This window comes from Pseudochaenichthys georgianus, chromosome 15 (genome assembly GCF_902827115.2).
Source record: "Pseudochaenichthys georgianus chromosome 15, fPseGeo1.2, whole genome shotgun sequence".
Classification (NCBI taxonomy): Eukaryota; Metazoa; Chordata; class Actinopteri; order Perciformes; family Channichthyidae; genus Pseudochaenichthys; species Pseudochaenichthys georgianus.
The window spans coordinates 5,421,517-5,436,472 of NC_047517.1; the positions used below are offsets into that span (position 1 = coordinate 5,421,517).

The 14,956-nt window shown below is 43.2% G+C and overlaps 1 protein-coding gene across 1 annotated transcript in view; it reads right to left on the reverse strand.

Moving 5' to 3' along the window:
* The window catches only part of vps8 (VPS8 subunit of CORVET complex), a 111,329-nt gene extending 108,275 nt beyond the window's left edge, over positions 1 to 3,054 (reverse strand). The window contains 2 exon segments of the mRNA XM_034101307.2: positions 747 to 815; positions 2,942 to 3,054. Of these exon segments, the coding sequence (XP_033957198.1) occupies positions 747 to 815; positions 2,942 to 3,013 (141 nt within the window). The 5' untranslated portion in view covers positions 3,014 to 3,054.
* Positions 3,055 to 14,956: the final 11,902 nt, after the last annotated feature.

The window sequence follows — 14,956 nt, forward strand, 5'->3', positions numbered from 1 at the left end:
TTTGGGGGGGTTTCCCTTTCCCTTTAGTGTGTTATATAGGTTTTTGAGTATGTAAATGGTCTGCAGAGGCTAACAATACCTGTGTTCCTCTCCCACACACTCCCAGCTAACCAATCAGAGCAGAGTGGGCTCTGGTTTCAGACAAAGGGTGAAAAGAGGTGCTGCAGCACAGGCAGTATGAGAAATAAAGAGCTTTTTGAACATTAAAGCATGGAGACATGTCCCAGTAGAGACACTACATACTGATATGACGCTGATAAGCTACTTTCCCAATACTAATATACCTTTAATCCTGTTGAGGGAAATTCCCCCCTACTGTTTTGTACAGTGTAGTCATTCCTAAATTGAGGTTTAATATGCTGCCAATATTATATTCTCAGAAACAAGTTCAGTCTCTTTGTCTCTTCTTTCTGAGTCTCGTTCAAGTTTAATCCTGGTTGTTTTTTAAGAACTGCAAAAAGCAGCTAAGCAGTTGTTATCACTTTTTCCCACTCACAGATTTGGACTGAAATCAAAGGAGGCAAACATGTTATATTTAATAGAAAATATAGCTTGAATTTACCTTCTGTTTTTTTATTTCAAAATTAATCTCATCCAATGTGATGAATATAATATGAACACATCATAACGGCTGAACAGCTTTCAAGTCTATATCCCACTCCCCACTTTCTCTTGTTCATTCAGAGCAGTCCTGTCAGGATTGGATGTGATGTAGTGTTCACAGTCACAGTGTGTCATGAACTCACCTCATTAAGGATGCTCTCCAGGGTGGGAGGTGTGTCAACTTGGGGAATGTCAAACTCTTTATCATCGATCTGAGAACAGAAGTTTTACAAGAAAGGATTATAAATTGTATACTTTGTGCTGTCGTTGTTTATATTTAAATTACCTGTGTCCATCGAACTGGCAGTATTAGCTTTGAGCTGTCGGACAAAATCTCATCATAAAGCTCAGAGCCCTTGAGTCAACCTCCCATGTGACTGGATCCTGAACTTCATGACGGGCAGACCCCGGGCAGACCACTGACCCTTCACAACGGAACCCCTCCAAGCCCTTCCTGTAATCGCTGTTCACCCACCATTGCACTACCCACCACTCCAACATGATCATCAACTTTCCTGATGACAGCACCGGCATCCAACTGATCAAAGACAGCAACAAGACAGAGTGGTCAGAGCATTGCCATCTTTGTGCCACAACCACCTCCATGTTAGTGTCAGCTAAACTAAAAAAGTGAATAGAGGAAACGACACAGAGAAGAAGGTGGCTCCATCTACGGGACTAAGGTGGAGAGAGTCGGCCACTTCAGGTTCCTCACACCAACAGAGACAGGGAGAGTCTCCTGACCAGCTGCATTAAGCCTTATGCAGGTCCCACCATTTTACACATCCAGTGTTTCCCCTAGCATTGTCTTGGAGAACTTCAAGGTGTTTAAAAAACTTCAAGGTGTTTAAAAAAATGTTTTATATATGTATATATACACTGAACAAAAATATAAACGCAACACTTTTGTTTTTGCTCCCATTTTTCATGAGATGAACTCAAAGATCTAAAACATTTCTCTCAAATATTGTTCACAAATCTGAAAACATCTGTGATAGTGAGCACTTCTCCTTTGCCGAGATAATCCATCCCACCTCACAGGTGTGGCATATCAAGATGCTGATTAGACAGCATGATTATTGCACAGGTGTGCCTTAGGCTGGCCACAATAAAAGGCCACTCTGAAATGTGCATTTTTGCTTTATTGGGGGGGGTCTGAAAACCAGTCAGTATCTGGTGTGAGGGGTAGGGTTAGGGTAATGTTGTGAATCGAGTGGCCTGTTTGTCATCCATAACATACGCCTGCCCACCACCACCATGGGCCACTTTGAATTACCTTCTGAAAATGTGCTATATAAATAAAGTAACCTAAACCTTAACCAAGACAAATGGAAACAATGATATGCTGGCCTTTGATGCAAAGATACAATATGGTTGACAAGTATGACGCTTTTTCAGTTTATAAACTAACCCAAATACTGTATATCTATCAAATTCATCTACTTTAGACAAAGCAAGACAATTAAGCTCATTCATGAGAATCAGAGCAGAGGCTTCTGGGAAATACTGCCCTGGTCAGTCGGGCGTCTTTTAGGTTAACTCAGGCTGCGGACCTTATTTTCAGAGAGCATGTACATACATCAGCAATTACCATATGCTATGAATCATATTCCATGTATACCATATCATAATCTTGTAATGTCTACCAAATAACAAGTGTTCAATCGGTCTGTTCCTGTTTGTTGGGCGTGTAAAACACAACGGGAAGTGACTGGGCATGAACGCAGCACGGACAGCAAAGATTTAAACCATTAAACCTGCACAGAATTGTGAAAAATACGTCATGAGAAGATTTTTTTTAATGTACTTTATTTAGCACAGCTAGTGTCAATATGTATTGTATTAATACATGTTCGACATAAGAGGGAGCTGCATAGTAAACAATAACGCTAAATGATCACGTAGGCAGTATTATTGATATATCTGGTAAGAAATGTGTTTATACAGAACACAAACTCAACCTTAAAGAAACAACATTAGTGGTTTCAACTGAATACATGGTAGATCATTTTGGTTATGTTAATTTAATGTGACAAAGAAATGTCCTACTATACAATTCCAGGAGCTTTCCTCACAAAGGCTATCTAAAGGAGAATCCCGCGTGCGTAGCTGGGCTTCAGTTATACCTGTCACGAGCTAGGGTCATTTTGTTATTAACACAAACGTGTTTTTCTCTAGCCAGAGAGGAGATGATGGTGTAGGACCCACAGGTCAGACCAAAGCCCGCCATGGTGTCTCTGTGACGGGACAACAACACTGCTGCGGCTGGTCCTTCTCCCTCCATTCCTCCCTCGCCATAACATTACAGTAGTTTGTACAGAAGTATAAAGTGTCTCACCGCGTCTATCTCCATCAGGTTGAGCTGTGAGGAGGCCGAGAGGAGGCTGCGGGCGTCCGGAGACTCCGACATCTCAGTGTTTACAGAGAGGCTCCACTGCTGCTGCTACTGCTCCTCTGTCAGGAAGTAGAAGAATGACCACTTCCGGTTTGACTTATCAGAATAAAGTCTGTCTGGAAAATACGTAATTTTAATACACAAATAAAATAAATGTGTTGTTGTTAATGGATGATAATAGTAAGTATAGACTCTTAATAATCCCTAAATATGCAAAGGCTATATTGTTACTGTTACAATAGTTGTTATATGTTTCCACAAGGACCCTGTTGAGGGGAACACACACCGGAGCAGGCATGCGGATGAAGCCAGGGTGTAAATGTTATGCTACGTTCTATGTAAAAGTTTAATAAAGTGTAAGCAGCTAAAAGTGCTTCAACCGTCCATTCTTGTAATATGAGAGGCAAGAATGAAACAGTTACATTCACAGTAGCTACAGTGTAGTTATAACAATGAAAATCTTCCCAGGCTCCTCCAACAATGCAACATAATAGTCCTGTTGTGAACCCAGACATTTTTGAGTACCCCAAAGCGGAGATACCGAAGGTCCTTCCTTCCTGCAGCGGTCAGACAACCACAGTGGGCCCTTGACCCCCACACACATAACAACAAATACTATAACACTCCTGCTGTGCAATACTACTTAGGCTATGTGCAGTATTTACTATTATTGTAAATAGCTGTGCAATTTATACTACCACATGTTATACTTTCACCTGGCTGGCTGCTATATCGCTAAACTGTACGGGTAGGCCTACTCAGGGACGTGCGTCGTGCACGTACGGGCTAATGTTGCCCTGGCATTTTTGGCTGACCTGCCCCTCTTAGTCTAGGGGATTGCAGAAAAATCGTGCAAATGATGATACAAGCATCACATTTGGCACACTTGTTCTCCAAGTGGTACTAATCAAATCTGCCTGATTGGCCAATTGAAAATCCAAGATGGCGGGCCATTTTCCAAGATGGCCGCAGATTAGCCGCCCGAAAACCGTAATAATTCGGCACAGAAAGGGTTAATCAAATTTTAAAGGTCATAAATGGATGCGATAATTTAAGACCTTTAATTTGATACCTAATTTATGGGTCTACGACCACAGGAAATACTTTAACCCATTGGGAACCATTGTCGACTTTTGTCACCATGAGTACTATTTGCACTTTGGGTCTCAAAGGGTTTTAATAAAGCACACTGACACATTTTTCAAGATGGCCACCAGATTGCCTGTTTTTTATTACGTCAGCTTTACCCCGGCTAGCAAATGTTCAAAGGTTATTTATACCATGCCACTGGTCCTCCAGCTGCTACTGTTCACATATGCAGCTGCAGAGTGATGTGCAGGGGAGCTCTGACTGAAAGCATTTGCATCTTCCTGTGCAACCTTTCTTACAGGAACACTTCGTCAGTTCCCGACAGCTCGCTGCAATAGGGGGTAGTGTTGTCCAACATATCTGCCATGTCTCTCCTTTCTGTGTCCATCCCCATTCAGCGGGACTGCTCGTGTCTGGATTGGAGATGGTTGCCTGGCCCCAGATGATCCCAGCCTGATAAGCCGCACGCTTTGCATGTTCTCTGAGCGCTGCCTGTGTTGGTGGAATTGAGTTGTACGGCCTCTGCTTGCGGGCAAAGAGATCTCGTCTTGCTTCATCCACACCAGTGGTTGCGCTTGATCTGTCGTACATGAGGACAACGAATCTCTCCAGCTTCTGCAGGTCAAGATCACAAATCAATGTTGGATGCTGGCTGAGATTAGTGAATGTTTCAGAAACATCATCGAATACGTTCCAAGTCTGCCATGCAGATTTCTTCCCTTTCCCACGGAAGGCAGACACGACATCACATCCAGTGAACGCATGAAAGTATGGGATCCCTCTAGCTTTCTCAAGCCCTATTGCAGAAACTACCTCATGGACTGGAATCCATCGCATCTTGGCTCTTGGCCAAAGGCAATCCACATTTTCTCAAGACCTAGTTCCTGTAAGGATGGCAGTACAGATATTGCTATGACTAGCACGTCCGTGTCATTAGCCTTAATGATAATAGACTTGCTCCCATCAGTCGTTGCATCCCTGGCGTGCACAAATATTCGACTGTCAGCTTCTTCATGAGAACATGGGGACACAGCATCCAGCAACTTCCCTGTGTTGCTAATGGCTTCTTCTCCTTTTGTGACAATTACTGTGCTTGTCGTCTCTGCTTCACACATCTTTTCCGCAAGGAAGTGAAACAGCTCAGTCTTGTTGCTGGCGTCACGAAGGAAGCTTTGCCAGTTACCTGGTGTCCTTACTCGTCCCTGTCACTCGTTCTTCTGATTCCTTGCCCTCTCTTTTGACCTTGTCTCGGATTTCAGACTTGACTTCTTGTACACATCAAAGACTACGTCCACCCGCTTGTACCTGGCAACATAGGATTCAACCTTTGGGATTATGTCTTCTTTAGCATAGTCATCAAATGTCTTTGAAGTACGTGGAGGTAAGGCATTGATAAGTGCTGAGCCATCAATGATGATTGCATCTCCATTGGTTCTGTGTCTGGGAGGTTCACTTGCGCTTCAAGAATTTCAACCAGCTGTGACTTCTGACACGTATGAAGGCTTGCCGCTATCACTGAGAGATGCAGGGTGCGACTGATTTTCGTGCTTGAAGAATTCTTGCAAGTTACACTGCCTGTTCTGGCACGAGATGAACAGTCGCGAGAATAACTGACAGTCGTCTTTCAGGACTTTCTCCTTAGAAATGTCCTTAGCCTGCTCTTGTTTGAAGAAAGAAGCAAGGTTTTTCTTGATCGGATTATAAAAAGCACTTTCACCTTCATCCTCTAGCCCCTCCATGAATGATTGGAACTGCTCTTTGCCCCGTCGGTGATGTTGTTGCTACCATTTCAGCTCGAGTTGGGTCTGCAATGTTCTTCGTGTCTAGCACCAGCAGGTCGGCTGATTCTTCTTGGAATGGGTTGCCCATCTCCTGCATCACTGCAGAGAGTGATTTCACCTTTGCAAAGAAAGATTTCTGGGCACTCCTTGTCTGCTCGTGGTGTCTGCTGCTATATGTGGCATCTTTCATACCAGACATGACCTCGTATCCAGCTACTAGACGACTAACTTCGGGTCCAGCGACCATCCACCTACGAAGTGCTGACGCGTCTTCTGTCAACCCAATTGCTCCTCCGTCACCTTTGATCACTGCATTATTTTGCTCGTGTGCTTGGTCGATCGCCAGGCCAAAGTATTCTCTTCTTGACTTGTGGATGGCAAAGTTCCCTTTGTGAAACTCTCTGGCCACATCTGGATGTTGTTGCTCAAGTGACATCATATCTCGGAGGTGAATTGGGATCCACCGCGCATAGTTGACATTGTTATTTGCAAAGAAGTAAGGCACCAGTTCTGAAAGTGCTTCACGGTACAAGTTGAAGTCTCCTTCTCTGAATGAGCGGATCAGGGTGAATATGGTGAGCTCCATGTTCAGCACCAGACTCCATAACTGGAACTGCGGACTCTCTTTCCTCCGTTGTTCACACCAATCCTCAAAGGTTATATCTGATATGCAAGACTCTTCAGAGCGGTAATCATGGTATGCCTTCTTCATCAGTTTGTACAAGCTGCATGCAGTGATCTGGTGTGCTTGTCTTGTCCTGGTGACACTGGATGCAGACAGGTAAGACTCTGCTGTACCAGATGAGGCCACCTCTGCTTCCACAATGGCACTGGTCCAGCCACTCTCCCGTAGTAATGTTCCTATCGATCTCAGTGCAGCCATTTCTATATGAAGTCCACCAAACATGATCACAAACTTGTCCTCTCCATATTCGGGCCACTTCCATTGTATTTGTTTTGCCAGAGCATATAACGGTTGATCAGCAGCAATGACAGGTGTCTGCCCTGGGTTCAGAAAAGCCACTGTATCACGGACCTTCGCCATGGCATGCTTGATCGTTGCAACAGAGTGAGCCTGATCTCGCCACAGAGGCATCATCGCTGAAATACTCACTTCAAATGGATGGCTCCTTTTCTGCGTTGCATGGTGGGCTGACCATGTGATGCTTACTGCATCAGCCACATCCTCAGTGAGGAAGACTTCCTCCAACCAAGAATATTCTTCCTTCAAGTGTAACCAGATCGACTCGGGTGCTGGTAAAGATTGGTTTGCTACTGGAGGAGGATTGGGTTTTTTCGTGATGTATGCTGGTCGAATATTGGTGTATGCTTCTGGAAGCTTTGGTACTTTCTTAACCTTCATTTCTGACTCTAGTTTGAGCGGCTCACGTTCATCGCCAGCATTTTCAGTGCTTGGATGTTGGAAAATGGACACACTTGTACCATGGAATGATGTTTGAGCTGTGGTCGCAGTCGGATTATGATCTATGTTGTCCACTGCTGCAGTTGTGAACAACTGCTTTCTCAAGACTGGGGGACAGATTACTCCATCTTGCACATACTGTGCAACAACTGCTTCTCCTAACTGTGCTGAGATTTCTAGGACTCTGTCGTATGATATGCTGAGCCCATTCTCATGGAGCATTTCAATGATTTGTCTCTTCCTCGTCTTGGCAAACACATACAGGCCCATGTAGACTGCAAAAGGTGGCTCACGGTCCTTGGAATGCCTGTGGACATCCGTTCCTTCCTTATATTTCGCAAAGCAGTTGTACTGTAGGAGTTGCGATATAGAAAGGTCAGATTTCGATGCTCCATGCTGGAGTTGGGACTTGATGTCAGCACCATGTTCGATCATACATACAAATTGCAGCAGTGATGGTGGTACAGCCTGTTCTAGGTCTGTGTCGTTAAAGGTGCTGCTGAAATTTGACTTTTGATGTAGCATATCTCGTCTTATTATCCCAGCAGCTTTTGCTAGGTGGATCGCTTCACCGTACTTGGATGCTTGTGAGAGGATAGAGCCTACATCATTTTCAAAAGCCAGCATAACATCTCGTCCTTGGTGATGAGCTTGCAGCTTGGGAATGTGAAAAAGCAGCTGGTCCTTGAGTCGAGTAGGATGAACATCAGGCGATTCAACACCAAGCTGCTCCAGCCTTTGCTTGTAAAGCATGGTCAAATTAGCAAGCTTCAATATGAGTGGATCACTACTATCACTGGCATTTTTCATCTCACTAATGTAGGTGACTAGTTCGGAGAAAGCAATTGGATATGCTTCCTTCCAGTGCTCCTGTGCTTTCTCTTGCTCCTGCACCTTTAGGTAGGCTCGTTCTCGGTTATACAATGCCACCAAACAAGCAGGGTGATATTTCAGTTCTTGTGCTATGACATCTCCTACACTTAGTTTGGCAAGGAGTTTTCTATCACTGAGTGTTTTTGCACATTCGTTTATTCTGTTATTCACTTGCATTGTCATTGCTTCTCTAAGCTCCCCTCCTTTTTCGCAAAAGAAACATTCTTGTGTTTTAGATTCTTGGACCTTTCGTGGGATCTTACTTCTACCGCCCTCATCACTAGTACCTGTAGGGGTTGATCTTTTTTCAGCTCTGTGTAACTTTGTGTTGTTAAATAGAAGCCTACAACTCTCATGATATTTTGCCTTCTTTTGTCTTAAGGTTTCATTTATCCCACCACCTTCGTCAAGTCTTGCAGGGTCTAGCTTGATTGGTAGTGCATTGAGTGAGTGAAACAGAGGAATATTCGTTGCCAAGTTCATATATCCATCATCGCCTCTTCTGGCAGGATTGCCCTGGGGGGACTTTAGATCTTCTTTCTTAACCTCCTGACATAGGCAACACTTGGTCCAGTCAGTGTTCCACGATTTTACAGTAGCACTTGTGTCCATGGTCAGTATGACGTTCAGGGTCGAGGGTTTATCCTTTTACCACCCTGTACGTGTATAATAGACACTTTCCTGTATGATAGTGTAAAAAGTAATTGAATGAATTAGCTAATTTCCGATAGCATAGTTAGCTTAGCTTAGCTTACACATTGAAATAACACACAATTAACCACAATTTTGAAACACATCACTTGGCACACACAAGTCAGTTTGTAAGTACTCACAGTCACAGATATCTACTCCGGATTAAACCAAAACGATGTGTGGCTGATAGAACTGGCTGCCACCATGTGCTCTCTGCATTTTGTGTCTACTCAAAACACACATGTCGCGCAAAATGGTGCCTTAAAGGTGCAGTACCGAATTTCGCCTCGTTTCAATATACTATAATATACTTAAGTAACTACAGTTGAGTAGCTACAGTGAAATTCAAGTAACTGTGGAACTGTTAGTTATATATTTTTCTGCAATCCCCTAGAGACTAATACTCATGGTGACAAAAGTCGACAATGGTTCCCAATGGGTTAAAGTATTTCCTGTGGTCGTAGACCCATAAAATAGGTATCAAATTAAAGGTCTTAAATTATCGCATCCATTTATGACCTTTAAAATTTGATTAACCCTTTATGTGCCGATTTATTACGGATTTCGGGCGGCTAATCTGGCGGCCATCTTGGAAAATGGCCGCCATCTTGGATTTTCAATTGGCCAATCAGGCAGATTTGATTAGTACCACTTGGAGAACAAGTGTGCCAAATTTGATGCTTGTATCATCATTTGCACGATTCTTCTGAAACATTGCTGTTATCTACCCCACTATCTGGAGAGAGCGAGAGTTTGTTTTTGTTTTTTCTGTTGTGGCCGAATCAACATGACAATTAGTATTGTAGCGTCTCGCTGGGGGAAACACACTTCGTAAGCGCTGTCATCTGCCGGTGCGTTTTTTTGGAAACTTGATTTTGAGTTGTCTCATGGCAGTTAGGGTATAAGGGACAAACCAGGGGACTTTACTCCAGTGGCGGCGCTAGGGGGTGGCTACTTGGGCTCAAGCCCCGGATGTTTCACTTAAACATTTTTTTTTAAAAACGATTTATTTATTTTTGAAAATGTCTCGGGAGTAATGTGCAGTACCGAAGTCCACCAGAGAGGCAGCCGCTGCGGGACATTAGCCTTATTATTATTATTATTATTATTATTAATGTCATCACCAGCAGTGAAGAAATGGATGATGTTTCAGGTTTGTGAATCTAATGGTGATATCTGCATTCTGGCTGATTGATTGATTGATTGAAAAGTTTATTAACAGCTTGTATATTGGGTACAGTACAGTACAGCTCAAAAAATACAATTGTTAAGGGGATGCAGACCAGAGAAAGACTTTCGTCTTGTTTACATCAGGGTCCCCCATTTCCAATTCATCATATCATTTAAGACATATAAGACATATTTGACATACAGATGGCTTATTTACAATTTACATTACAGGTGGTTTTTTACATACAGATTGCTTATTTACAATTTTCATTTTAGATTTCGTTCTAATACATCCTAACCGGACATTTAAGACATACCAAGTCTACAGATATCCAGTTAGTAACAGAGTCTAAAATGCGAGTATATACATAGATGGGGGGGAAGCCGTCTATTGGACGACAGGTTGAGGTTTGTACCATCACCGGGGCCAGGTCTGCAATGCTCTCCCTGAAGGTGCTCTTTAAGAGAGGTTTTGAAGGTAAGTAAAGTTTTACTTTCCTTTACAGGCTGACTGAGTAAGAAGTGAAAAGAGTGATGTACTGTAACGTTAATCTTATAGCTAGTAAACATGGAGTAACCAAGGCAAGGCAAGTTTATTTATATAACACCTTTCAACACAAGGCAATTCAAGGTGCTTTACAAAAAAAGACATTCAGACAAAGGCATTTAAAAACAGTAAAAGATAATAAAAGAAAAAGTACATGAATAAAAAGTTACAGTGCAGTTTAAGATATGAATAGTTCACACAGAAGTTCCACTTTACTGATGAACACAACAGCTCAGTTTCAATTAAAAGCAGCGACAAAAAGATAAACCACACTAAGTCAATACCCTTATATGTTAGTATGTATACAGAACATGACTACAAATTATTCTAAGATGTAATGTTAACCCTTCATACCTCAGTCTACTTTTAAGACACTAAAAAACGTATTCCAATTTTTATTTTGTTTTCGCGCGTGGAATTATACCGGCTCTCGTTTCAGTACACATAACAACGGAACCATAGCAACAGAACTGACAGTCAACAGTCAGAAACGTGACTTTACACTCTTTACGTCACAAACAAAGATAGTGGATGAGAATAGATCTATAAAACGATAAGCAATGCGCCAGAATCAAGGTGAGACTATCCGCATCCTTTAAAACTTTACGCACATTCGTTTCACCGAAATAAGTAAACGACTGTATTTGAGTGAGTTAAGGCATTAGTTTGCTTCATTAAAGGGTGTAAATGAATAAGTGTTCTCCGGTGCCTTTTGTCCGCTTTAAAGGGGACCTATCATGCAAAATGCACTTTTGTACGTCTTTTATACATGAATATGTGTCCCCGGTGTTCCAGGGAACTCACCAAGTGTCAGAAAACACAACCCTCTCTCTTTTCCTCCATACCCAAATCTCTTAAAACGGGGCTGCAACGGATCTGATACAGACTGATCCAGATTTGAATTATTTTCTACGTCACAGAAGTGGTGCTCCGCTTAGTGGTCAATTCTCCACCTATCAGGGGAATGTGGGGTTGGGCCACGGCCGGCCATTGCCGCTCGAAAGCGCTGGAGACGATGTAGTACATATGCCAGGCCTGTAAGTGGCGCTGTAGTCTTTCACAAAAGCAGCGAAGAGACTTCCCGCGCATGGTTGCCATGGTCCCCTTCTGTTTATTCTCCGCTGTGGCTCTTTTTCTCCCTCCTCGAGGCAAGCGCTTGCTCCCGCTGCTGTAATTCAATGCAATCCCTCCCTCGCTGTAATTCTCTCCGGTAGTCCACCAGCAGATCACAAACACCCACCTCTCCGCCTCTTCCAAGGAACGAGGGGACCGTGCGGCAGAGTTTCAGTTAGATTTTTTTTTCGCCGGTCAACATGTCCGTTAAAGTTGAAATCTTACGGACAAAATTAGAAAAGTGCCGGTCAAAGGTCTTCTTTGTTATTTATTGAGCATTAAAACAAATGAATAATGACTCTATATAATCATATAAGAATAAAACACGAAGGACAGAGATATCTTTTTCTCCCCCTCTTCTCCCCGCTGAAGCCCAGTAGCTGATCTCAAAGCGCGATCCCCTCTCCTGCAAGAGGGCGTGGTGCAGCTCACAGAATCAGCCCCCTGCAAAAACAGGGCTGGAAAGAGCAAATAGAGCGAAATAAGGCATGGCTAAAATGCAGGATCTGTTTGGTATTTTGAAAAAAAGACTATTTATATACTTTATATAGGTATGGCCCTACAATATATTGTTCAAATATAGCATGATATGTCCCCTTTAAGGTATTATTAAGGTAGGGTTAATGTTGCTCTCAAAGTGCACCAGATTGATGCTTTTAAATTCAATATTTAAAAAAAAAATCTTCCCGGGGAGCATGCCCCCGGACCCCCCTAAAGGATGTTCGGTCCACCCTCTACTTGTAAAAAAATAGCCACTGCTTTACTCCCTCTTGATACTGTCGGTTATTTACAAAAAAACACCTAAATATAGCCTACTTATTGAGCTTCTGTCTTTCTGTGTCTTTTCATCTGTAAACTCCCTCAACGGGGTTGCTCGCTCTCTTTTCTTGATCGCCCTCTCACGGGTGAACAGTTCAATGTCCCGCTTCATTGTAGGATTTCTGCCATGTCTCTACCACTTTAGTTTGACCATCTATGTTACTAAGTTATGATAAGAATAAGAATAATGCGTATTGAACTGGTTTAATAAACTTAATAAACTTAGTGAGTTTATTTAAGGTAATTATAGAGGCCCTATTTATCAGTAGCCAATGTCTGGACTGCACAGCAGTTACAATGGTCAACTACATTAGAACGAATTGTCCCATTTTGTCTTTAATAGTTACACATTAGACATTTTTGATGAGATATGGACCGCAAAACTAAAATGTCCCTGTTTTTCATTTTTAAAATCAAGATACCGAATGCAAGTAGTCATTAGCTTATTTTGTTATGAGATGTGAATTACTGTTCAATTTAGTTGATGTAATAATCGTTTAGTTTCTTTTACATTAAAAACAAGTTGTTTTTTATCGGGGGGGGCCCTTTTTCCAGTTTAGAGCAATAGCCCCTCCAAATATCTGTGCACGTCCCCGGGCCTATGCTACTGGTGTATATTTTGTAAATTGTGTAATTTCTAGTTTTTCATCCTTAATATTATATTTATGCATGATTCTTGAGAGATATTAAGCTATCTTTGTCTCTTTGCTGTAACAATGGTACATTTCTCCTCTGTGGGACGAATAAAGGTATTCTGATTCTGATTGTTTTATGTTAGAACTGCCGGATGCTAACTTGCATAGTTGGGCAATTTGCATAACTAGCATAATAATATAATATTAACTTATATCGTAAAATACAAATAACGAAATATACCAAATACAATATGAGAAAGACATTAAATAAAGCTTTATAACATGGCAGCTGTATTCATTTAACAATGCAGCTGATACTGCACATAGATAAGGCAGTTTCTGAGAATCAGAGATAGGATAAACTCATGCTAATACTATTGTTTTTCTTATCTCTCTTTCAACTATATATTTTTCTTAATATAGTAAGGAGTGAGATGTTGTCTCAATTTCTCTTCAATGACGAATTAATAAGTTAAAACCTATGGTTAAAACATAAGTTTAGCACCCTGATTACATTCTCACAACGCTCCTGAAGAATATTTGTCTGGGATGTGGTTAAAGCTCAAATAAAGGAAATTAAGTTGCATTTCACAGTATTTTTTATTAAATATTCATATAAAAGCAAAGATCCAAATAACTGTGTTCTGAATACATGGCACTATTTCAACAAAGTGGCAACCTGCAAACACAGATTGAAAATACATTGTTACGAACTCAGGCACTTAGGAGGTAGGACCCCAATTGCAAGACCCGGGAGACAGAGATAAAGTATTTGTAAGATACTTTATTTTCCAAAACCGAGATGACAAAAATAGAGAACAAAAATTAAAGCGCTCACGTAGTGAGGAATCAAACTTTTCAAAAGCACAAGGAGCAAGACCTGACCATACCGTACAGAAACCCCCCTCAAGGGACGGATTGTAGATGTCCAAAAAATCCAAAAGGGTGGGTGGAGGGGGTCCGGAACGACAACCCAGAGGCAAAACACAGTCCATGATGGGTGTCTCGGGCGGACGACCCAGCGGCAAGGCAGAGTTCATGATGGAGCTCTCTGGCGGACGGCCCGGGGGCAAGGCAGTGTTCATGATGGAGCTCTCGGCGGACGGCCCGGGGGCAAGGCAGAGTCCATGATGGAGCTCCGGGCGGATGGCCCGGGGGCAAGGCAGAGTCCCATGATGGAGCTCTCTCGGACGGCCCGGGGGCAAGGCAGAGTTCATAATGGAGTCCTCGGGCGGACGGCCCGGGGGCAAGGCAAAGCCCATGATGGAGTTCTCGAGCGGATGGCCAGGGGGCGAGGCGGAGTTCATGTGAAGTCCTCGGCTGGGGAACTCAGGAGACCGGGCTCCCGGAGCGGAGGAGCTGGTGGAATCTCTGGCGGGTCAGGCATAGACGAGAACCTGGACGAAACAGGACATAGGGTTGGCAGGACCCCCGGCAGAAGAGTAGTCGGCGGGGCCTCCAACGGCACAGAACATAGGATTGGCAGGACCCCCGGCAGAAGAGTAGTCGGCGGGGCCTCCAACGGCACAGAACATAGGATTGGCAGGACCCCCGGCAAAAGTTGTTGGCGGGGCCTCCAACGGACCAGGACATTGGGTAGGGACTTGAGAGGGAACTCGAGAAGAGACTCGAGAGGGGACTCGAGAGGTGACTGGAGAGGGAACTCGAGATGTGACTCGAGAGGAGACTCGAGAGGTGACTAGAGAGGAGACTCGAGAGGTGACTCGAGAGGTGATCGAGAGGGGACACGAGAGGTAACTCGAGAGGTGACTCGAGAGGGAACTGGAGGGAGACTCGAGAGGTGACTCGAGAGGG